Genomic DNA, 24,425 nt, shown 5'->3' with positions numbered 1-24,425 from the left:
AGACTCCAATTTATCCAAATCCTGATTTTTAAAAATGATTTCCCTCTTGTCTGTAATAATAAAACAGTACCTTGTACTTGATCCAAGCTAAGATTTACTTCTTTTTGGAAGCAAAACCAGCCCACTGAGTTCATTTAATATTTACATGATTTTCTAGAAGACAATAGGGATGAAGTTCCAAATTAAGGAAAGATCCGTTATCAGGAAAACCCTAGGTCCTGAGCATTCTGGATAACAGGTCCCATACCTGTACAATAAAAAGTCAATTTGTATCTAACTTAAGGTACAATTTCTGGCAATGACCATCAATTCACATTACTCCCTGACTGATGTGCCCCCCTTCCTAACCCACTCTAGGTTTAAATATCTTCTTTTATCAAGAATATGCATGTGCCATTATAATTATTATACTGCCTGCATATGCACAAATGTTTGTGCTGAAAACAAGATGCTAAATTTTCTTTGTTAGCAGAAATGCAGATGGGTGAAAGATTTAGTGCTATAAGGGCAAGTCTGCTCCTTTGTCTGGATACCAGATTATAGAGGCAGCAGCTATGGGGTCTGCATCTAACTCCCTCCTGACTACCACAATTGGGGGAGCCCCACAAAAAGTTCTGCATTGTGGCCACTATTTGCACAGTATAATTACGATAAAAGATTTTAATGGAAAAGATTTAATTTGCTACCGAAATTTTGGTGTATATGCCTCTATTCTTCTTTGCACAGTGGATCGTGCTGTGAGACACTTAACACACCCTAAAAGTTCATTATAAAGGGCAGAGGTGGATCTATCACAAATATATCGATTGCAAGTATCGATAAAGTAAAGCAGTGGCCCAGGTGCTGTGGCCCCAGGCCCTCAGCCTATGATTAAGTGTTCAGATAGATATGAAACGCATAAAGCTTGAATTCTATTCTATTTTTTGACAAACACCTTTTTAATCTGATCTGCATGTTGCTTCCAGAGTATGGGGTATGCTTACATATGTATAAGGATCACTGCAATAAACTGTCCCTATACATTTCATTGGCAACTGAGCCCAATGAACAGATCTTGAAAAGTATGGCCAACTTTAGAGCAACGAGGCACTAAAACTTAATTTAGGACGGAAAGTGAAAAATGTAAATGAAACACAGTACCCAAAGAAAATTATTTACCCTAGAAAATAGTGAATCACAGATCACATCTTTTTTTTTTTTCTTTTTAGCTAGAGTTTCTGTTTAACAAGTGCAAAGTCCTAAACATGTTTTGTTTTTCTAGTTCTGCTTGCTGCACTGGAGAGAACAAATGCTCATATTCATAATGGTGGTGAAGGATTGAGTGTACTTAGTCTAGGGATCCTCCCAATGTCACATGAGTTCTCAAGGTACTTTAAGGTAGGTAGAGAGGTTAACTCAGGTTGTTTTATTTGAATCTGAGCAGTGCTATCTACTTTCAGAAAAACATTGTGATGATAGATGAGAATACAGTCTGGATACTTCTGAAAAGTGTTTTTAGTTCACGCACTGACAGGCAGCAGGTGCTGGAAAATATTTGAGCCAGCATAGAATGACAATGTTGAATAACATCGCACAAGCAAGCTGTAGCTATGAGCAGCTAATCATAAATAATATTTTGTTTATTTAGGGTCGTTATTTAAGTGCATATAAACTTGATACTGTATTACACTTTTAGGGGCACAGTTATCAAAATGTGAGAAAAGAATTCACCACAGAAAAACTCACTTCCTATTTATTCCTATGGGATTTATAAAATCATATTTATCAAATGGCGAACCTCATTAATAAATATGATTCCAAAAAATCCCATAAGAACAAATAGAAAGTGAGTTTTCTGTGGTGAATTCTATTTTCACATTTTGATAAATCTGCCCCTTAATGCTTTAGCCCGTCAAATCATATGAGTTGAACATTGCTTTAGGGTAAGGTTACACAGCAAAGGGTTTCCACCTTCCCAGTTAAAAAATCATACACTGCATGCAACTTTGTCTGAAAACATGGATGCACCAAGTCTATAATATTGGGATTGGTCCAAACACTGACTACCATACTTCTATAGCTCATCATACACAATTCTGTCCATTTAAAGAAAAAGAAAAGCAGCCAGACATTCATTTTTTAGGTTTTTTTTTTTTTCTTGGTTGACTTAATTGGCAACTGGCCTATGGTGATGATGGGGGGGGGCGGGTTCTTGCTCACTCTTTCCAACCTAACTTACTATATTGTTGTGAATTTATACAGTTACATAATATACTGTAGGAACTGGAAACACAGTGCAATTGACAGGAGCAGCGGTAAACAAAAATGTATTTTAATCAAATAAGCTTGGAACCATACTTTTTTAAAAAAAAAAAAAAAATGGGCCCTTGGTGTGATGGCTATTGATTTAAGTTTAGATTTAAATTCAAAAAGCTAAATGAAAGGCCTTCATTTCATATAAAGGTGTATTTGTTTCTCTTTTGCTCCGTCACCAACATTTGAGCATGTTCAGCCACCTTCTAGTGTGTGCCTAGAAGAGACATTTCACTCAACACCGATGTCTGTAGAAAAGTGCAGTGTTTTTAGCTCCTACAAAGATGGAAGAACAAGGGCCCCTATGTTAGGTGAACACGTTGAACCCTAATGTTTGTCCATTTCAGCAATTACTACATAAACAATACTGCGAACACCTCTTAAAGCCAGACATGTAGCATTAGCATTATCAGTCATTGACAAGATTAAACAGTAGGTGTCTGTTTTAAATTAATTTATGTACTTTTAATGCAATTTACTAATTCAGTAATTGGGGTTAACAAAAGCCTTAAAAGCTTTACTGCAGACAGTTAAAATCAGGGTTGCCATCTTGCATTTTTAAGCAGCAAACATAATAAATTTACATACTGCATGGTTAGTAAGCATTTCGTTTAGATCCATGCTGCATTTCTGACCAGGAACTTAAATGCACTTCTCAAGTTGCATGGCTAAACAGCATTTTAAATTAATGCATACTACATGTATGGTACCTGTTAGCCAGAATGCTTGGGACCTGGGGTTTTCAGGATAACAAATCTTTCCTTAATTTGGATCTTCATACCTTAAGTCTATTAGAAAATAATTTAAACATTAAATAAACCCAATAACTGATTTTGCTTCCAATAAGGATTCATTATATTTTAGTTTGGATCAAGTACAAGGTACTGTTTTATTATTACAGAGAAAAAGCAAATAATTTTTTTACATTTTGGATTATTTGATTATAATGGAGTCTAAGGGAGTAATTTGGAGCTTTCTGGATAACGGATTTTCAGATAACGGATCCCATACCTGTATACAACTTCACAGAAACCAGGGCTGTCTTCATTGTACACCGAAGTATCTGCTAATTAGGCATGTACAAAACTGGATTTCAAGACTCCAGTTTTTTTTATGATACCTAGGTAAGTACTGTGTGCATGTGATTTGCTGTAGCTTCAGAAAAATAAAAAATAGTTGACAATTTAATTACATTATCTTCAAAAGTCTGGATGAGAAATATTCTTAAAGTATTATTCACTCGGATTGGTGAACTGATAATTATAGGGGCTTATAATTTTGCACTGACAAGGGAACATCTTCATCAGTTTTCTTGTGGTTATTTATGGAGGAGGAAATGGGGCATTAGTGCCATAAGGCAAAGTAACTTTAAAAAAAGCACAATTTGGCCAAACCTAATCCTAATTTGCATATGAAAATTAGGGGTGGGGAGAAAAATCACGTGACTTTTTATCACAAAACAAGGAAGTGAAAAAAATGTTCACACTTAGGATTTCGTTCGGTATTTGGTCAAATCTTTCACAAAGGATTGGGCCGAATCCCAAATAGTGGATTCGGTGCATCCCTAAAAAATGGTACACATTTTTTAATCAAAGTATATTGGAGATATATTTCTTTTTCATTAAAGTAAGTAAAAATTTTATTATTTTTTTTTTTTTGCCTTTACATCCCTTTTAAAGGAGAAGGAAAGCTACAGAGGTGTTTTATTGCCAATAGATTAGCTGCAATAGCACAAGCTAGAATGCTATATTTATTATGTAGAATGTTTTACCATACCTGAGTAAAAAGCTCTAGAAACTCTCTGTTTGTTTAGGATAGGAGCTACAGTATTAACATGGTGTGACATCACTTCCTGCCTGAGTCTCTCCCTGCTCTGCGCTCAGATTACAGCAGAGAAGGGAGGGGGGGAGAAAGAGGAGCAAACTGAGCATGCTCTTGCCCAGGGCAATGAGGTTTAAGCTGAAGGCAGGAAGTCTGATACAGAAGCCCATGTGTACACAATAGAAGGAAAGAAATGCTGTGTTTCTTTTGACGGGGACTCAGAGCAGCACTTCTTTGGGGGTTTACTGGTATATTTAGATGGACCTTTCTGATAAGGCTTACTTAGTTTTAACCTTTCCTTCTCCTTTAATGCTCTCCTCTTTAGTCTCCCAAATCACCATACGCAGTCCTTTTCTTTCCCAATTAAACTTTTTCTCAGCCTTTTCTCTTGTGACCCACACACCTGGTTAGTCTGACTGAAGCTGTTATGTGGCAACACATACAGTAAAGACTATGTGAAATGTTATGCAGGAAGAGATATCATAATCAATACTTATTAGCTCCAACATAGACATTTTGGTTATTGCAGCTAATCTCAATAATAACAGGCATATACAAGTGAGCTGCGACAAAAACAGCATACCTCTTCTAATGGTTTTGGTTATTTGGCTATACACATTAATTATAGACATATACAATCAATTAGAGCCAAGTAATCTAATGAGAAAGTGATTACAATGGGTCATAACGGAGAGTTCACTGACTTTTAACACAGCACACCGATCCATCAAATTGTTTGTCAAATTTCTGCTTGTCCCAGTAAAACAATTCGTTCTATTGCTGGGAAGTAAAAGTACAAACTTCTAGGTGTCTTGTGTCCATATATTATATATTCTGTACAAACTTCTAGGTACCACAAACAGGTAGTCAACACAAGCTCAATGAAGGGAAGGGTGATGCATAAATATATCCTGTTCTTGGTTGTGACACTCACTACTACTGTGTTCCAAACAGAACATAAGAACGGTCCATTGTAAGGTTCATGAACTACGTTTCTATGGTTGAATAGCTGCACACAGGCCCAAGATTACCATGCACAACGCCAAGCAGTGGGTGAATTAGTGTAAAGAACCTCTCTGTTGGAGTCAAGCAGCGGAAACAATGTTTGTAGTAATGAATCCCACTTCCCCATATGGAAGAATCTGGGTTTGATGGATGCCAAGAGAATGTCACTTGCCTATTTGGTGGTGGGGGAATAATGACTGGGCTGTTGGCCATCACCTATGACCAGTGCCTGACCTCACTCATGCTCCTGTGTTAATGGGAGCTAATCCCTGCAGCCATGTTCCAAGTCTGGTATTGGGGCCAACTTCATATTCCTATGGTTTTGAACTTAAAAGTTCAACCAGCACATAAATGTTATATACTTTCGGCTATATAGTTTTACATTTTTATTTTCACAAGCACCTTGTAGTTCTCTCTGAAAAATAACACAAACGACTAAATGGAAGGCAGTTACCATGCTCTGCTGCTTGCCACCAAAAAGATCCATAGAAACGCAAGAATCCGTTTTAAGTAAAAAATATCACTTAATGAAGCTAATGGGGTTCTCGGCAGTAACTGCTGACTAAGCAGATTACGGAAAATAGTGAAGAGCAGCAAAGACCACTCTACTTATGAATTTCCTGTTTATTTTCATGCAAGAGAACAGCCAGAAAACCATGACTTGTGCTGCTCTGAACATATGCTAGTCTTGCTGAAAATATGAATGGTATGTTGTAAACAACACCACTTAGGCAGCTACGAAAACCAAGGCACATTTCAAGGGAGGGCCAACAAGGGCGAGAGATGGTTTAAAAAACAATGTTTTAACCCATTGTGTACCCCCCATATCCCACAAATACAATTATTAGCAACAGTGAAAGATCTTCTCAGATATTGTAAATCACAGCTAGGCATGTATTTACCATATATTTAACTGAATTACAGGCCGCGTAGCTGCTGTAGAGATAACAGACCACAGAGCAGCTGTAGAGAAAACAGACCACAGCTGATTGCAAAAATGAGAAATATAAATGTACCCCCAGTGGTCACTTACATAGACATTACTTTGGATTGACATATTTAAGCAAAGGGACTTTTTTTCTTTTAAAAACGACATGGTTATACAGGTAAAAAAAAAAAAACTGCAAGAATAGGCAAAGATATGATCAGGCTTTTGTTGCCTCCTGAATGTCAATTTCACAGTGGCAACAAAATGCCCTATCTCCCAGGGCACCAAAATCACGAGTATACACAGTACAATCTAGATGGTGCCACTGGATTTAGACAGGTGCTAGTGGAAACTCTTTGCTCCTATATAGGTAAGCAACACGCTTGGGATCCATAAATAAGGAGAATTATGGCAAGTATGGAGGCATACATGCTCTCTAAAAGTTTTTCAAAATGTTAGGGTTCCTTTGCCTCTTAAGGTCAGAGACATGAGAATTTACATCTATTTGCTACAGTTACCAGAATTTGCTATCCTGGCATAGTAAATATGATTTCTTACCATTTAGTAAATAAGATTTTCTTACCATTTCAATTATCCCTCATGTGGTCTTCTATCTGGGACTGCGAACGTATTTTTATTCAATCCTATCTACTTTTTGCAAGCATTTTTTTTTTGACTTTCACTGCCTTACATACCCCTAAGGAGGTAAGGACCCATACAACTCATTTTACAGGGTATATAAAGAAATTAAAGCAGTCATGACAGGGGCATAAAATATATTGGGACACCAACAGTGACTTGTCCAGGATCACAAGGAGTTACCACAGGGAATCAAACCAGGTTTACTAGCATGAGATCAACAGCTTTTCACTTAAAGCGGTGATTCACCACCCAGTCAACATTTAATATATTATAGAATTACCAACTTTAAGAAATTTTTTAATTGGTCTTCATTGTTTATAGTTTTTGAATTATTTGCCTACTTCTTCTGACTCTTACCAACTTTCAAATGGGGGTCACTGGCCCCATCTAAAATCAAATGTTCTTTAAGGCTACAAATGTATTGTTATTGCTACTTTGTATTACTCATATTTCTATTCATGCCCTCTTCTATTTACGGTAAACCATTGCATGCTTGTTGGGTAATTTGGACCCTAGCAACCGGATTGCTGGAATTGCAAACTGGAGAGCTGCTAAATAAGAAGCTAAATAGCTCAAAAACTATGAATAATAAAAAATTAAACCCAGTTGCAAATTTTCTCAGAATATCACTCATACTAAAAGTTGATTTAAAGGTGAACAACCCCTTTAACTTCCAGGTCAACTCCTAGTCAAAGCTATTGTCATGCAAACGTTCATTGCATTTGCATAAACCCACACCTACAATAAGAACTACTAATGAAAGCAGAGAGCATATTCTGCTGTTACCTTAACTAACCCTAGTTTAGACTATTAACAGCCAAGAGTATCTGATCCCAGGCTGGCTTGCAGGGTCACCTTGCAGTTGTTCATTCTGCAGTTATGTGTACTGAATCAAATAGGGGGTAGTGCTTTGTTATGTGAAATTACAGTGGGTCTTACTTATCTTCAAGAGACAAAAATAATGTCATTATAGCATTGCCTCCTGCCTGTCACAAATGAGCACTCAAGTTGCACCCAAAAACCTGAAAAAAGTATATTTTTTTCTCACAGGTATCTCACACAAGCTGACGTTGGTACATCTACACACAGGAGCAGGTGGAAAGGCATCTGCTTTTCTCCATATGCTAAGAAAATGTGCATGGCTCTGTATGCCCTGAGCCTGAAAAGTCCCTGTGCTTTTTGATGGTTGCATTTGACATTATGTATATTCTCTCAGCTTCATAACCTCACAGATATTTCTGCCTCTTTATTTTATAATTATGTTAATTTGAAAATACTTCATTTTTCATGCTTGAAGATCAGCTAACAAAAATATTGCCGGGAGCCCTTTACTAACATACTATCATTCAAGTGCTTGTTCAAACAGGAAGTATATGTTGACAAATGTTTTCTTACCATTTACAGGAATCATGTTTGGGACATCCAATTACAGATCAACAATGCTGATAAAAGTCAGTCAGAGGATAGCTGTCCTTGTGTTTTCACAAGATCTTATTTATTCTTTTATTTCCTGGTTACTTTAAAAGGGAACTATCATTTTAAGTAGAGTTTTTCACCCTTTTCAATAATACAGGAATGCTGCTGTTTTCATTGAATACATATAAAGTTTTCCCTGGCAGGGGGTACAGCTTGCACCTGGGGCTGCAAGGAGCTTGGTCCACTTTTGAAGCACACAAACCAAATTCATAGCAAAAAGTACAGGTATGGGACCTGTTATCCAGAATGCTCGGGACCTGGGGTTTTCCGGATAATGGATCTCTCCGTTATTTGGATCTTCACTCCTTAAGTCTACTATAAAATCATGTAAACATGAAATAAAATCATAATCTGGTTTTGCTTCCAATTAGGATTAATTATATCTTTTTATATTTTTATAAGTTTGGATCAAGTACAAGATACTGTTTTATTATTACAGAGAAAAAGGAAATCATGTTTAAAAATTTGTATTATTTGGATAAAATGGAGTCTATGGGAGACTGCCTTTCCGTAATTCTGAGCTTTCTGGATAACGGGTTTCCGGATAACGGATTCCATAACTGCAATAAAAAATGTGACATCACAGGACACTGTTCAAGGTAAATTTAAACTTTTACTGAAATTTCTCACAGTTTGATAAGATTCTTTACTATGATGTAAACTATCTGTTGCTTAAGTGTTAATTTTGGGGGTATACAAAGGCTGTCCATAGCTTTACCCCCCATATTCTAGCCTTCCAGTTACAAGAAGCTCATAGTCATATATTGTTATGGGGAGACCCGTTTATCAACATTCTCATGTTATTAGTTTTCGAAGTTTCTGAAACCACAAATAAATGAATTTTCTCTAAAACCACGAATGTCAGGTAATTTATTAAAAGATCCAAATACAAAAAGCACAAATGGAAAAAAATGCTTAAGGATCCAAAATAAAATACGAAAACCTGAAATTATTCAAGTTTTTCAGGCAATTAGAGTAAAAAATTCTGAAAACCTCAAAGTCAGCATTGATTAAAAATGACAAATAGGATAAGCGTGGCTCCCACTTACTTGTATTGGACCTTCACAGCTCTTACATGTCAAAGTTTTGTTTTAAAGTTTTTTTGTGGATTTTACACTTGATAAACCTCAAATGTTGGTTTAAGAGAAATAAAAAACATGAATTTTTAGTGAATAGTCTGCAGAGAGATACAGAGAAGACAAAATCTGTCAGCATAGATAATTAATAAGCCAAGCTGGGCTTATGATTCCAGTTAGGGCCAGAGCTTGGTTTTCTATATATAAAAATATTCAGCCAACTTATATATAATACAGGCAGTCCCCAGGTTACATACGATATAGGGTCTGTAGGTTTGTTCTTAAGTTGAATTTATACATTTACTTATGAAATGCAACTTAGACAGATGTTTGTCTTAACATAGTATTTATTTTTACCTTTCTGTGCATATTTAGTTTTACCTTTATGTACTCTGCAGTAGACAACACACCGGAGGGGGTTGGGGCAGGTGGTTTATTAAAGCTAAATGCTAATATAAGTCAAGCAAACCACAGTATGTTACTGTAATAGTCACTGTATATAAGTGTAAAGGTGGCCATACACGGGCAGATAAAGCTGCCGATATCGGTCGTTTGGACCGATTTGACAGCTTATCTGCCTGTGTATGGGGGCTTCCGACGGGTCTTCCCGATCGATATCTGGCCACGATATCGATCGGGAAGGTTGGATTTTTACCCGACCGACCCGTCGGAGCAGCTTGGCGCATCGTAATTTGATCGTTCGAATTACCCCCGATATAGCCATGCAGTTTAGTGGCATATCGGGGAAAGATCCGCTCGTTTGGCGATGTCGCCAAACGAGCGGATCTTGGAGTCTGTGGCCACCTTAAGTTGTAATATTAATATCAATCTTTGCTAGCCAGGGAACAGTACAAAATGTTTATGTCCTCCCTGCATCGGTGCCATTTTTCTGAGTACTCTGGTTTGTCCCCACACTCTCATAAAATAGCCCATAGCTGGCCTGTCCCAGCTCTGTAAACAACTAACACTCCAGCTACTGGGGTAAGAAGCTCCACTTCAATGAAGAAATTATACATATCCAGAAGTGGCATACCCCTTTAAACTCATTTATTTTTTACTTTTATGCATGCATTTTATTTACCTTAAGATTGATCTGCACTGACACAGGTAATGCAACTGTTTTGTGGTGAGTGCATATAACTACATATCATAGACGTCATACGTACCAGCTTTCGGGTGAAAGTCCATAATAATGCACAATTTTCATGCTATAAATGTTTTATTTATATGTCTTCACAATTTCCTTTAAATTACTTTGACATTTAAAATAGACTATATCCTTATTGGCTTGTATAAGCCGAAGAACAGGAAATATTTTTTAATTACATTCATAATTCATATCTACTTGGTGACCTTGACTCATTGCCCTATAACAGTACTGCAGTTCTCAAGTAGAATTTTCTAATTGGGAAATCTCAGAAACTAATTTAGATGTTTATTTACAATGCATTTTTCATGACAAGCATTATTGTTCAAGGCTACATTCAACAAGGAAACAAGGTTTTCACAAAATATCAACTGTGTAAAAATAAATATGAAATGAATGTATAAAGAATATATTAGCAACAACATCTGTATCAATATGTATGAAGCTGATATATTCTGTTTTTGAAGAATTTACCTATGTCAGACTCCACACACCTATTCATTTATGGCTGCTGAAGGGGGGCAATCTTATCCCCTTACCTACCTGAGGTGGCTCCTGCACCCCACCCCCACACTCTTCTCTTTCTTGCCTGGAGTGGGTCCAAGGGGGCTCAATCGTTAGTGCAGAGAGTGCTGAATTTCTAGCTTAACTGGAAATTGCTCTTAAAGGGGAACTATTGTGAAAATGAAAATGTAATATTAGCTTCAGCTTACTGAAATAAGAAACTTTGTAAATACAATCAATTAAAAAATCTTTACTGTTGGGAGATAATCAAATTCATCTTCATTATTCCTCTCTCAGCATCTGTTTCTCCTCATTCTCTCTTCATGCAGCAGTTGGGTGTCAGATAGTCATTGACAGTTTGATGCAATATATTTTATAGGGGGGCTCCTTTTGCCTAGAAGATGTATTAGAGCTCACTATTAAAATCACCAGACATCATGTCTCTCTACATGCAGGATTTCTGCAAAAGGCAGATATTTTGTTAAATTTTGTTTGTACTGGAATCAGTTATTTGAGTGAGCTCTAATTAATCTGATAGGAAAGGAAGCCCCCCCCCCATATGATATATTGTTTCTGTCAATGACACCCAACTGCTGCATGAAGACAGAATGAAGAGAAACAGATTCTGAGAGAGGAATAGTGAAGATAAACCTGATTTCAGAAACAATGCAGAATATTTAATTGATTGATTGCTGAAGCTTATATTATATTTTCACTTGCGCGATAGTTCCTCTTTAAAGTTACCAGGAGCAGCTTTTTGCCATTCCTGGTAACTTGTGGGCTGATGCTGCCTGAAGTGAGTGTCTCAACTAGCATCATAGCAATCAGCAGCACCCCTGTGCATGTGGCCATTTTGCACGCCAAACAAATATTACATCTTAACTCACCTGAAATCTGATCTTAACTTATCATCTGGGCAGGGAATGTCTTTACTGCTTCCATGCAATAGTCCAGTCTTGTCCTTCGAAGGAAGGCAGTATACACGTTGCACCACTACATGAAGACACGCTCCCTTCCACCCTGCAGCACCCTGGCTTTCCACTACATCCAGGAGAGAGTCGTTCTTTTTGAAGTACAAAGTACATAGCTTCCCTTGATTGCTCCCAGTCTGCAAAGGTTTTGGTACAGAAGGATTATCTGAAACCTGTAAAAACAGTTTAAATCTGTTAAGTATACAAATACAAGAGTAATTTGTTAATTTCTGCAAACATTGTTTTATATATGACATCATGCCCTTTAAGATACAGGTGGCTCTCCCAATGAATACACCTTAAAGTGGAACTATTGCGAAAATGAAAATTTAACATTGGCTTCAGAATAAGAAACTTTCTAAATACAATCAATTAAAAATTCTGTACTGTTTCTGAAATAATCAAGTTTATTTTCACTATTCCTCTCTCAGCATCTGTTTCTCCTCATTCTGTCTTCATTCAGGAGTTGGGTGTCAGATGAATGATCTCTTATAGGGGGCTCATTTTGCCTAGATATATTTGAGCTCACTCTATTAAATTGCCAGAAATCAGAAGTCTCTCTACATGCAGAATTTGTGCAAAAGGCATTTATTTTGTTTGTACTGGAATCAGCTATTTGAGTGAGCTCTAATACATCTGCTAGGAAAGTAAGCCCCCCTATAAGATATATTGTATAATTCATCTGACACCCAACTGCTGCATAAAGACAGAATGAAGATGAACAGATACTTAGAGAGGAATTGTAAAGATAAACTTGATTATTTCAGAAACAATGCAGATTATTTAATTGATTGTATTTAGAAAGTTTCTGACTTCAGTATGAGGAAGCTTATATTAAATGTTCCTTTTCGAGTTAGTTCCCCTTTAACTAATGAGTTTAAAATACATTGAAAGTCATATGCTCTCATTCAAAATGTTATATTTAATTAAAAATAGTACATTTAGAGAGGTGCTCAAAACCATTACTGATGCTTTGCCTTCCCATGAAAAGGGAAACATCAACCAGTTCTAGCACTGATAAGCAGTCATGTCATCGGTTATCAGTTGACTGTATCTTGAAAATATGCCACACTACACACATTAACATCTATGGGGCAGCTTTATTAAGGGTCAAATTGTAAATTCAAATAGTTTTTTGGTGTCAAAATTCACACATTCAAATTTTAATCCCCCAATTTGAATGTAAATTAGAATGTGGGTAGATCACACCTCAACCATGGAAACAGTTCTAATCAGAATATTCGTAACCTAAAACCTGCTCAGTTCATTTATAAGTCAATGGCAGAGGTATGTTGAATCATTTGAATATGCCTTCATGACATTCAAGTTTTTTTCAGAGGGAAAACTTGATTCAAATTCGATTAGAATTTTCGGGTTGGGACAATTCAATCGAATATTAGACGTTCAATTTTTTTCTTAAATAACCTCCCATTTGAGTTTTGAATATATTTGAATTCATTACAGTAAACAAAAAATTCACATAAATTTGAAATTTGACCTTTGATAAATCTGCCCATAGGTGTATACTTGAAATGAATGAACAACATTTTCCTGTTCCTGGAGTAACATAATTTATAAGTGTTTTTAAAACAATTAAAACGCTTAAAATGAAGCTACATCTAAAAGTCTGATCACCCGATCCAATCTTCAGTCGTTAAAAATAACATTTTATCATGAAGTAACTGATTACTGTGACTCACCTGTTCCTTTACTCCATGTTCATGAGATTTCTCATTAATTTTATATATTACGGACAATGGCAATTTTATCCTTCTTACAGTTACTATTTCTGAGCTGTATGCTTTATTGCTTGGATTCTTGTTCTGTAGAATTTTTTGGGTAAAATGTGTGTTCAAGATGATGTACATATTTTTATCTTGCAGTTTGAGTTTTTGCCTGGAATGAGAAAATATAGGAACGTATGTTGCAGTGCTTAAATTACAATTTCTAACTAAAGACAGAAGGAAAAATCTCTTTGGTGAATTAAAACAAATTACCGGAAAAAAAGTTAAACATTCAGCTGACAATGATCTTTAGACTGTAATCTCTTGTGATCCCATTTTTTTTTTATTCTGTATCCCTTGTTTGTTACATTATAGTAAAATCCCTGTTTGTTATAAATACATTTAATGCACTGCTTTACAATCTTACAATGTAAGGTTTCTATCACATTCCCATAAAGAATGCATCATTTTATCAGGAGTCAATTAGCCTTCCTGTATGAAAAATGTGTACATGGAATAGAGAAAACATAGCAGAGGTTAATTCTCCAAAAATAATAACCAAATAAAATTAAACATTCAATCAATTTGAATTCTGACGCGTTTTGTGCCTGTTAGGGCACTTACTCATAGGCCCCAACAGGCACGAAACGTGTCAGGCCTTTTTTCTGAATGTCCCAATAAATGGATTGAATTTTTGATTTTATTTGGTTATTTTTTGAGAAATAACTCACAATTTTTTGATTTCTGCTATTTATTATGCACCCATGGACTGGGGTGAACTGTGGGTATATCTCCTCTCCTGCATCATTATTTTCATTACATTTATCATTACATAGATTTATAGTGGTGCTATCATGGGCTAATTGCATTGTCCTTGGTTTATAAAGAAAACATACCCCTATCAGTCAATGTGCATTTAACTGTGAGCTAATATTATCAAGGATGAACTTTTATTGATTATTAGTTTGGCTGAATCAACTGGTACAATCCTAGAATAGAATCTAATAGGCAATTCGGGCGAATTTACGCGCTGGCGAATAGTCGAATGGGCATTCGCCCGGCGAATAGGCGCACGATCGAATATTCGCTCACCGAATAGGCGCACAATCGAATATTCGATCGAAGGATTTTCATTTGATCGAATGCCTTTTTATTCAATCAAAAACTTAGAAAACAAGCCTATGGGACTTTCCCATAGGCTTTTAAAGCAATTCGGTAGGTTTTAGGTGGTGAAGTAGGCAGTCGAAGTATTTTTTTAAAAGAGACAGGACTTCGACTATCAAATGGGCGAATAGTCGCAGCGTTTTTGCGCTCGATCAGTACTTCGACTATCGAATGGGTGAATAGTCGCAGCGCTTTTGCGCTCGATCTATTCGAATCATTCTACTCAGGAGAATTTACGCCAATTTGATAGTCGAGGAGCACAAAAAACTACTCAAAATTCAAGCTTTTTTCCCTCTATTCATTCACCCGAGCTTGGTGAATGGGCCCCTTACTTTAGAAACTGTGCATTGTGGCAGAGTTTTGAAGTGATTTGAATGTCAGGAACATTAGTTGAATTTTTCTCTGAAAGGTAGCGGAAGCCAGTGCAGGGATTGACAGAGTGAAATGGCAGAAGAGAAGCAGTAACTGAGGCGTATATGAGACCTACCGCATTCTCATTAGCGTGTTCTAACACATTATTGACACTGTCAATATTCAAGCAGCATTACACCTGTTCTTAAGGCATAAACTCACATTCTGACTCTTTATATGGAACTAATGTGCCTCAAGCAACTCAAGATGGAATTTTATTGTTCAATTTGGTAACCAGGTTCACTTGCCACAAAATACAGGATTTCTAAGTGATCTGCGTAGACATGTTCCGCTATGAGCCCCTTTTGATTCTTAAGCAGTTAAGAGGTCATAATGAGGAAATATCTAACTTTGGGGGTATTTACTCAACTTTTTCGCACTCGAATAAAAAAAATCAACCAAACTCTCTAACCCAAATCCCCTTAATTTAGCAATCATTTTTTTCTAAAGTTTTTCGAAATTGGCGCTCCGAAAACTCAAGTTTTATTGAATTATCACCGTGACAAGTTTGTTGGATTACAGCACAGATCACAATGTCATGAACATTTTGCAGGGACATCTGCTACTGACTTCTACATGACCTCAACTGGTTTAAGCTGGAGTATTTTTTCGATCTTTAGCAGTTTTGGGGTATGATAAATCTCTAAATATTTGAGTTGTTTCCCCTTTAAAGGAGAACTACAGCCTAACTAATGAAGTAGCTAGTAAATGTTGTACATTGAGTTTTGGGCTTCTGTACCAGCCCAAGGCAACCACAGCCCTTTAGCAGTAAAGATCTGTCTCTCCAAAGATGCCCCAGTAGCTCCCCATCTTCTTTTCTGCTGATTCACTGCACATGCTCTGTGCTGCTGTCACTTACTGAGCTTATGGACCCACTCACTATATACAGTACACAGAATAGAAATGTCACAATATTAGGCTGATTAGTAATTAATACAAATAATTACTACTTGTCAGCACAGAAACCAGTGCAACTAGCATCAGATTTTAATAATCAGCCCTGCGGCATCAGCTTACAGTTCGGCCCATAAATATTTGGACAGAGACAACTTTTTTCTAATTTTGTTTCTGTACATCACCACAATGATTTTTAAATTAAACAACTCAGATGCAGTTGAACTGCAGACTTTCAGCTTTAATTCAGTGGTTTGAACAAAAAGATTGCATAAAAATGCAAGGAACTTTTTTTTAACACAATCACTTCATTCACTCCACAAACAAACAGCAACTGAAAGCCGCTGCAGTAAAGGCCTGGGGGTCAAATTGGGAGAAATTGCTACCTTCTATTACTCATTTTCTCCTAATCATATTCCAGTCTTTTATTCAAATCAACGCATGGCTTCTAAGATAATTTGGGACCTAGCAACCAGATTGCTGAAATTGCAAACTGGAGAGTTGAGGAATAAAAAGCTAAATACCTCAAAAATGAAAAATAATGAAAACCAATTGCAAATTGGCTCAGTGTATTACTTTCCACTTAAAGTTAACCAAAAGGTTAACAACCCCTTTAATAACAGATAAATGAAAGAGATGGACCACAATTAAATGGAGCAGAGCCTTGTGAGCCCATACACAATGTATTTAGCTGTCACATTCAGTTCAGAATCAATAGTTTAAACTCTGTTAGCTTTAAAGCACTATTTAAGACAGACACATTAAATAATCCCTACAGACTCTGCTCTGCTTTTAGAGATTATTTTGAAATTGTGCAATTGTTTTCCAGATGTGCTCCCAAAATTCTGTATAAAGTTATAAATTAAAACCCATCATGTTTTCCTCTAAATTGCATAACGTTACCTGATTTTTAACTTTCAAAATAGCTTTACTGTAAATATTTTTTCTATAGGTTTTAATAGAAACCTATTATGTGACCATTGGAATGTATTTGAAGAAATATTTTTACACATTGGATTTTGCCTTAAAAGGACATGTTCGATTTTGTCTATTGAGTCAATATTTATCCAGCATTTTTTTTTTTTTAAAAAAAAAAAATTGGAATGTACTTTTACTATATAAGCTTGTGTAATTTGCATTTACTATCTTCATTCCTAAGTATTTCACATATTTCTGCCATTTCTATTTTAACACCTATGACTATTGGCTTAATCATCCAGAAAAACACATGCAAAGCTGATTCAGACAGCTCATCGGATTCAATCAGATAGTAGTCTTCATATCTAACTATACTAGACCAGTAAAAGATAAATATACAAATGTTGACCAGTAAAAGCATTGGCTACTTTTATACAGAACCTACAAACATATAACACAAGTACTGTATAATCACAAGAATTATACACACATATCATAAGGCAAAGAAAATGGGCTTCTCACCTAAGCAGTCTCTCCCCTCTATGTTCCTTTTTATTGGCTCCTTAATTAATGTAAAATTGAAGACCAGCAAACCAGTAAAATTAACTCAACCAAGGTAAATTCATCCCATGCTTCCATACTACCAACACTAGTATAAGGTATATTGCCACTAGATACCCACGTTGCTCTAGGAACTGACTAGTTGCTAAGTGATTTATCCTAAACTGGTTCCATAGTTCACAATCAAGGATGCACTTATTGCTTGGGTATTGCATTAATACAAGGTCTTTCTTTATCAGTACAGGTATGGGACCTATTATCCAGAATGTTTCGGGACCTGGGGTTTTCCGGATAACAGATCTTTACGTAATTTGGATCTTCATACCCTAAGTATACTAGAAAATCAGGTAAACATTAAATGAACCCAATAGGCTGGTTTTGCTTCCAATAAGGATTAATTATATCTTAGTTTGGATCAAGTGCCAGGTATTGTTTTATTATTAAAGAGAAAAGGGAAATGATTTTAAAAATTTGGATTATTTGCTTATAATGGAGTCCATGGGAGACATCCATTCCGTAATTCAGAGCTTTCTGGATAACGGGTTTCTGGACAACGGATCCCATACCTGTACCATTAATTCCACAATCCCACACAATAAAAATGTTTTTTTTTTTCCCAACCAAAACATTACTCATTCTAAAAAGACTGCACAATTAAGTTGTATTTGAACTGAACTAAACAGTACAGGTATGGGATCCCTTATTTGAATACCCATTATCCAATAAGTTCCAAATTGCAGGAAACCATTTTAAGCAAATAAGTTTTGAATCAAAATAAAAAAACATTATCTTGTACATGATCCTCACTAAACTGAATGAATCTATATTGATGGCAAAACAATCCTATTGGGTTTACTTCATGTCTTAATTATATTAAGCAGACTTAAGGTATGGGGATTGAAATTCTTTATCCGAAATCCACAGGACCCAAGCATTTTAAATAATAGATCCCATAACTATAAATGAAATTCAGTTAAAAACTAAAATTATTTCATAGTACTGTTAGAATGATTACATTTCAAAGAAAACCAAATGTGTCAACAAAGCAACAAAAAAAATAATTTGATATTAAAGGGATTGTTTCACTTTAAACACTTTTTTTCAGTTTAGTTGGTTTCAGATATTTCACCATGAGTAAAGATTTTTTCTAATTACTTTGTGACCGTTTTTCTAATATTGATGTATAAAATTACATTTTTCACCTTCTTATGACTTTCTAAAGCAGCTCTAGGAGGGGGGGTCTGAATTGGTACATTAGTTGACACATTTCTTATCCCTGAATTTCATTAAAGGCAGATGTTATAATTGATACAATAGTTGCTAATACTCCAGGGATGCTGCTGAGAAATGTATCAACTAATGTAGTACATTGTAACAGTTCAACTGTTTTTGGATTCGCCGGAATCCGTTGTGAAAGATTTGCCCGAATGCGAACCCTAATTTGCGTATGTAAATTAGTGAAACAAGGGGAAAAGAGAACAGCGCGATGCATGTTTGGTTAAAATTTTAGACTTCCTCGTTTGGGAAGTCACGTGATTTTTTGGATTGGATTTCGGATTCGAATTCTGCTGAAAAAGACAGAATCCCGAAACAAATCCTGGATTCGGTGCATCCCTAGTAAAAATCAAATATGGAAAGCAACTGAAAAAAAGCCTTTATTTCTGGTGAACAATCTGAAAACAACTCAACTGAAAAAAGTTTCTGCAAGGTGAACAACCCCTTTAATGATAGTGATTTAACATGATATTATTAAATGCTAGAAGTTCTTGCTTGCATTTTTTAAAAGTCAGCATTAAAAGGACTACTCTAAGCATGTTTTTAGTCATAAGGCCATTGCTAAAATTGATTTGTACTGCTTGTACTATACTAGAGGTTGAAAATATACATTAGGGCTTGAAGGCTTTTTGCCGTCTTCAAGCTGTACTCTGTTGAGATGCTGAATATTTTCTTCTCTGTTCACCATCTGTTTATGTTTATAAGTCAATGTTAAAAAAAACCTGGTTTTTGGGGCATACAGTACTTATGGACCCTAAGAATGATGGAGGATAGTTTCAGTAAAACAAATATGCCCAGACAGAAACAATTTGTCTCCATCAACTGTTTATCCTTTCTCTACTTCAGTGCATTGTGTATGACAAATCCATACTTTTATCCACTTACAATTTGTCAGCAGAAGAAAAATAGCACTTAAAGGACATGTAAAACCTATAGTTTCCTGCCATGTATATAAATTGGGCATATCTTCCCCACCCAAGCAACATCATTTGTACTGCATATACCCCCTCCATTTTGAAGCGCCATCACATTTTCCTAAAACAAATAGCAGCTTTCACCAGGCGGCCATTTTCCCTCTTACACATCAGTAACATTGATATCTGCAAACAGGACGTGCATGCTGTAAAGTTCATGCAATTAAAGAATGCAGGGTTACAAAGACACAACATACTTTGATAAAAAGTTCTGCTGGGGTTGAGCACTGTAATGGTTAAGCTGAGCTCAAGAGAGGTGGTTAGGAGAAAACAATAGGATCAGACAACTATAGTTTCTATGGGAACAAGCAATGATATCTCTTTATTGCCTGTTAGACTGGAGGGTGTGTTTAGTAATCTCAGTTGAGAAGAACTGAGCATGCTCATGAGCCAACATCCAAAGCAAATTTCTGAGGGAGGGGCTAAAGGGGTTAAAGGAAGAGAAGGATTTCTAAGTGATTAAGGGGATGCTGCAGCCTTACTGTTAACTTTTTTAAAAAACAGAATTGCAGTTATCTAAAGATTTCAAAGAGGCTGTTCACGGTTTAATTTTTGTTGGGGGGGGAGGGTTTACATTTTCCTTAAATAGCATTTATGTATACAAGACCTATTATAACTAATTGCTTTCTTCCACCAATGCAAAGATCAGATTATTTGCCAGATACACTTTATATATTGAATACAGGTCCTCTGTGAAATTTTTTTTTTTTATATGATACAGAAAATTAGATATTTAGAAAGACACATGCCAATTCATTTTACAATACTTTATAAAAAGAACATACCAATAAATAAAATGTTAAATTACTTTGTTTATCAAAAGATGTTATTACTTTTCAATCATGTTTATCAAGCAGTTTCTCTGCTTAAAAAACGTAATTGGTGTCTAGGGAAGTTTGATGCATCTGTAATGTGGTGATTTGTCCACACATCAATTACAAACAGAAAGTAACTGATGTCAAATGTGGTTTGTTGCTGTGCCTTCTACTAGTAAAACATAGCTAAAATCTGACCACAAACACTCACAGTTCACTTTTAACATACGCACACAAAAGCTTGTTGTCATACAGCCAAGGGTTCAGCTTGCTTAAAGCACTTCTAATTTGTTTCACATTTTTGTTTTTTTACCCATTTTTTCCAGTTAATAGCATTTTCTGGGCCAAAAGGAGTAAACAGCACATAGAACGTTTAATACCTAATTCTAAATAGGTCTTTTTTTCCATTTAACACGATGACATTAAAGACCACCATCAAAATAATTTCTGCTCACAACAATCTGTGCTGGAAAAAAGTGACATCAGAAGAAGTGGTGCCCTATTGCTTAAAACAAGAGTATCAAAACAACATGACCTTATTATAAAGACATTTTCCTAAAATATGTCACTCTAAATCCTTTGTAAATAAACAAACACTGGTTTATTGATACAAAATGGAAATGTTAGCTTGTGCAATTGTTTATTTTTAGCTAAAACCTTTTTTAAGCTGACTACAGATCTGACACTTTTTCATGCAGTGTATAGAAAAATAGATCAGCGCCTCTGGCATCGGAGACAAATAAACATCAGGAAAAAAGAAAGAGACGCGGGGTTGCCCAGGAACCGTACCATAGGAACCAACTGCGGAAGACTGCCCGAAGAGAGGGCTGGAACGCAAGATGGAACGCAATAGAGATGGAACGGAAGGGTAACCATAGCAACGAGCCGCGATCCAATTCTTAAGGAGAACATACGACACACACCCCCATGCCTCTGAGAAAGCTGATTGGACCAGCGAAACGCGTCAGGCAGTGGGGACGGAACGGCAGTTTGCAGGGGAACAGCCACGAGGGAGAAGGGGAAGCCGGCTCTTCAACTCCCACTACGGAAACAACTGGGCAACCTGCGCAAAACAGCCTTTTTACTTTGGATATGTGTATAAAGGACATTGAAAATGTGAGTGAACCTTTTTAAAATAAATTTTATACGTTTTAGTAAAGCAATATTACACGATACAAGTCTTTCTTATATATATATATATATATATATATATATATATATATATATATATATATATATATATATATATATATATATATATATATATATATATATATATATATATATATATATATATATGGGAGTGGACAAGGAGTGACGGAGGAGGAACGGAGCGTGGACACCATTACGGGCAAACTAACAATCAGGGTCTTGTAAGTAGGCATTGCTACAGGTTATCGGTGGAAGGATTCACACTGGGAAAATTTAAAGGGCACCGGAGGAGGGGTTTAAGCACGATACAGAAGCACGTGAAACACCTGAGTTTAAAGGGAAGTAACACAGTATAACTATTTCCCGAAAATAACACGTGGTGTTGAATTATAAATTTACAAAAATACTACACTATATATATTTTTTCTCTCTCTTTCTTTTTTCCTGATATTTATTTGTCTCCGATGCCAGAGGCGCTGATCTATTTTTCTATACATTGCGAAGTATTCTACAGTTGGGAGGACTGAAGTAGGATCGGCAGGAGCAGATTAAACGAAAAGACTGACTTTTCCATTTATTTTGCAACTTTTTGCGATTTGCATCTAGTTGGGAAATGTTTTGAACATTTTCATGCAGTGTGTGCTTTCTGCTCTCTAGTATGTCAGGGGTAGGATATTCATTCTTGCACAGACTATGAGCCACCAAACGGAGATACTAGGCTCCAATACAAGGACAAGGATGAGTCGTGCCTGACCATATGATATTGCATAAGCAGTGAAGCAGGTAATCTGCTGCAATATCTACTGCACATCAGACTGCACATCAGAACAAAAAGCCACTTCATAAACTTCCTAGGTTATATGGCCCTAGAATAACACTTTAGAGCATCTTAAATTACAAGGGGTAGAAAGGTAATAACCTCCCTGACTGCCCCAGCAAAAAATATGCAATAAACATGCAGGGCTTGTCCCGCTTGCATGGAGTCCTGAGCAGGGCTGTATTTAGGTCCAATGCCACCTTAGGTATCGGACCTAAACCCGCCCCTATGTCACAAGGCACTTTCAGCGTAAGTGACGTTAGCGTGCCATGCGCGTAACATCACTTCCGCACTCCTTCTCTCCTATGGAAATCCGTGGCGGAGGGTGGGGAGGGTTTTTTTTAAAAAAAACCACGAGTGCCGCCCCCAAAACCGTGCCGCCCTAGGCACAGAGGGCCTAAATATAAATACGGCCCTGATCCTGCGTGACGGTAATTTTTCTTCTTGCTTGTTGTACATCAGATATCTCCCACATGCATATATCTAGTATTTTCTGTCTGCCCTCTCAAAAAAATCACAGGGCCTGCTACTCCTATTATAACTCCTCTGAAGAAGAAGTAGTGAAATGTTGTGGTATTTAACTACCCACATTATTATTTAATACAGAAAAACGAGTTTTTAATACATATAGCAGCTACTATCGGTCTGTTTTTTAGTAGCTGCTATATGCAACCGCAACCAAATGAATACCTGTGGGATCACTTGGAAAACCAAAGCCAGTCAAGCCTGATTCCCAAAATCAGTGCCCAACATCTAGATGCACATTTATCAAGGCTCGAAATTCTAATTCAAGTGAGTTTTTTGAAAACTCACATTAATTCGAAATTTGACCAATAAAAATATATTAATAAAACCGAATTTTCTCAGTTTGGATGAAATAAATCAACCAGAAAACTTGTTTCGAATTTAAATTAACTCGATTCAAGTTTTTTTTCTCAGAAAAAAACTTGAATTTCAGGAAGGCTGCAAACATCACCTGAACCACTCCCATTGGCTTTTGGGAGAGATTCGGCAGGTTTAAGGTGGCGAAAAGTCGAATTTGAGTTTTTAAAGGGCCAGAGTACGTAAATATCTCGAAATAAATCTCAAAATTCAAATTAAAACTTGAATCAAGTTTGGATAATTCCCAATTTGAATTTGAGAGTTTTGACCAAAAAAGAAATTCGAAAATTCTAATATTCAATTTGATCCTTAATAGATCTGCCCCCTAGTGTAGGAATGGAAGAAAATCTCACCAATGTTCCAATAACTTATTTTCAGTATCCTTGGTTTTGGAATGAGATGTTGGACAGGCAGGTGTCCACATACTTTTGGCAATACACTGCGCTATAGGAATTAACCCAAAAAGAAATTTTCCGTGACAAAGTGCTTTTTATTTAGAAACATTGAGCAACTGCCCAGTTCAAGTGTCTGCGGAATGAATTTTAGTGCACGTTAGGTGACTGGAATATGGTTTCATCGCTCCTTTAAGCCAGAGACTATTAAAGTAATGTAGTAATAGCAGATTGTTAAAAAAAAAAAAATGTAGTAAAAAAGAATAATGTATTGTCACTGATGACTGTGCAAAATCCAAATTGGCATCACGTTTGTTGGCACTCTTCGAAGGCACACAGCTCTAAAAGAACAGCAGTGTATGCAGACTATGATAGTAAAGCCATGCATGTGCTAAATAAGTGCTTGTATTAGGCAACTATTTGGAATATCGTTCTCTAATCTTGGTTTGTTCTGTACACAATTTCTTTCAGAACAAGCCAGTCTCAATGTCGGTGCTTGATAAATTAAATGATAAACTGATTTTTCCTGGGGTCACAAGCAAATGCCCTGGATTCTATCCAGGCTTTTTTCCCTGAGGTCACAC

At 36.3% G+C, this 24,425-nt stretch overlaps 1 protein-coding gene across 1 annotated transcript in view; it reads right to left on the bottom strand.

Annotated features, from left to right (window-relative positions):
* spidr.L (scaffold protein involved in DNA repair L homeolog) overlaps nt 1-24,425 on the bottom strand; it is a 205,376-nt gene that overhangs the window by 82,742 nt on the left and 98,209 nt on the right. The window contains exons 9-10 of the mRNA XM_041566418.1: nt 13,563-13,758; nt 11,779-12,035 (exon numbers count right to left, since the gene is read on the bottom strand). Coding sequence (XP_041422352.1) covers nt 11,779-12,035; nt 13,563-13,758 — 453 coding nt within the window. The remainder of the gene's footprint in view (nt 1-11,778; nt 12,036-13,562; nt 13,759-24,425) is intronic.

Source organism: Xenopus laevis, chromosome 6L, assembly GCF_017654675.1.
Source record: "Xenopus laevis strain J_2021 chromosome 6L, Xenopus_laevis_v10.1, whole genome shotgun sequence".
In the NCBI taxonomy this organism is placed as follows: Eukaryota; Metazoa; Chordata; class Amphibia; order Anura; family Pipidae; genus Xenopus; species Xenopus laevis.
This window is presented reverse-complemented; position numbering and strand designations above follow the sequence as displayed.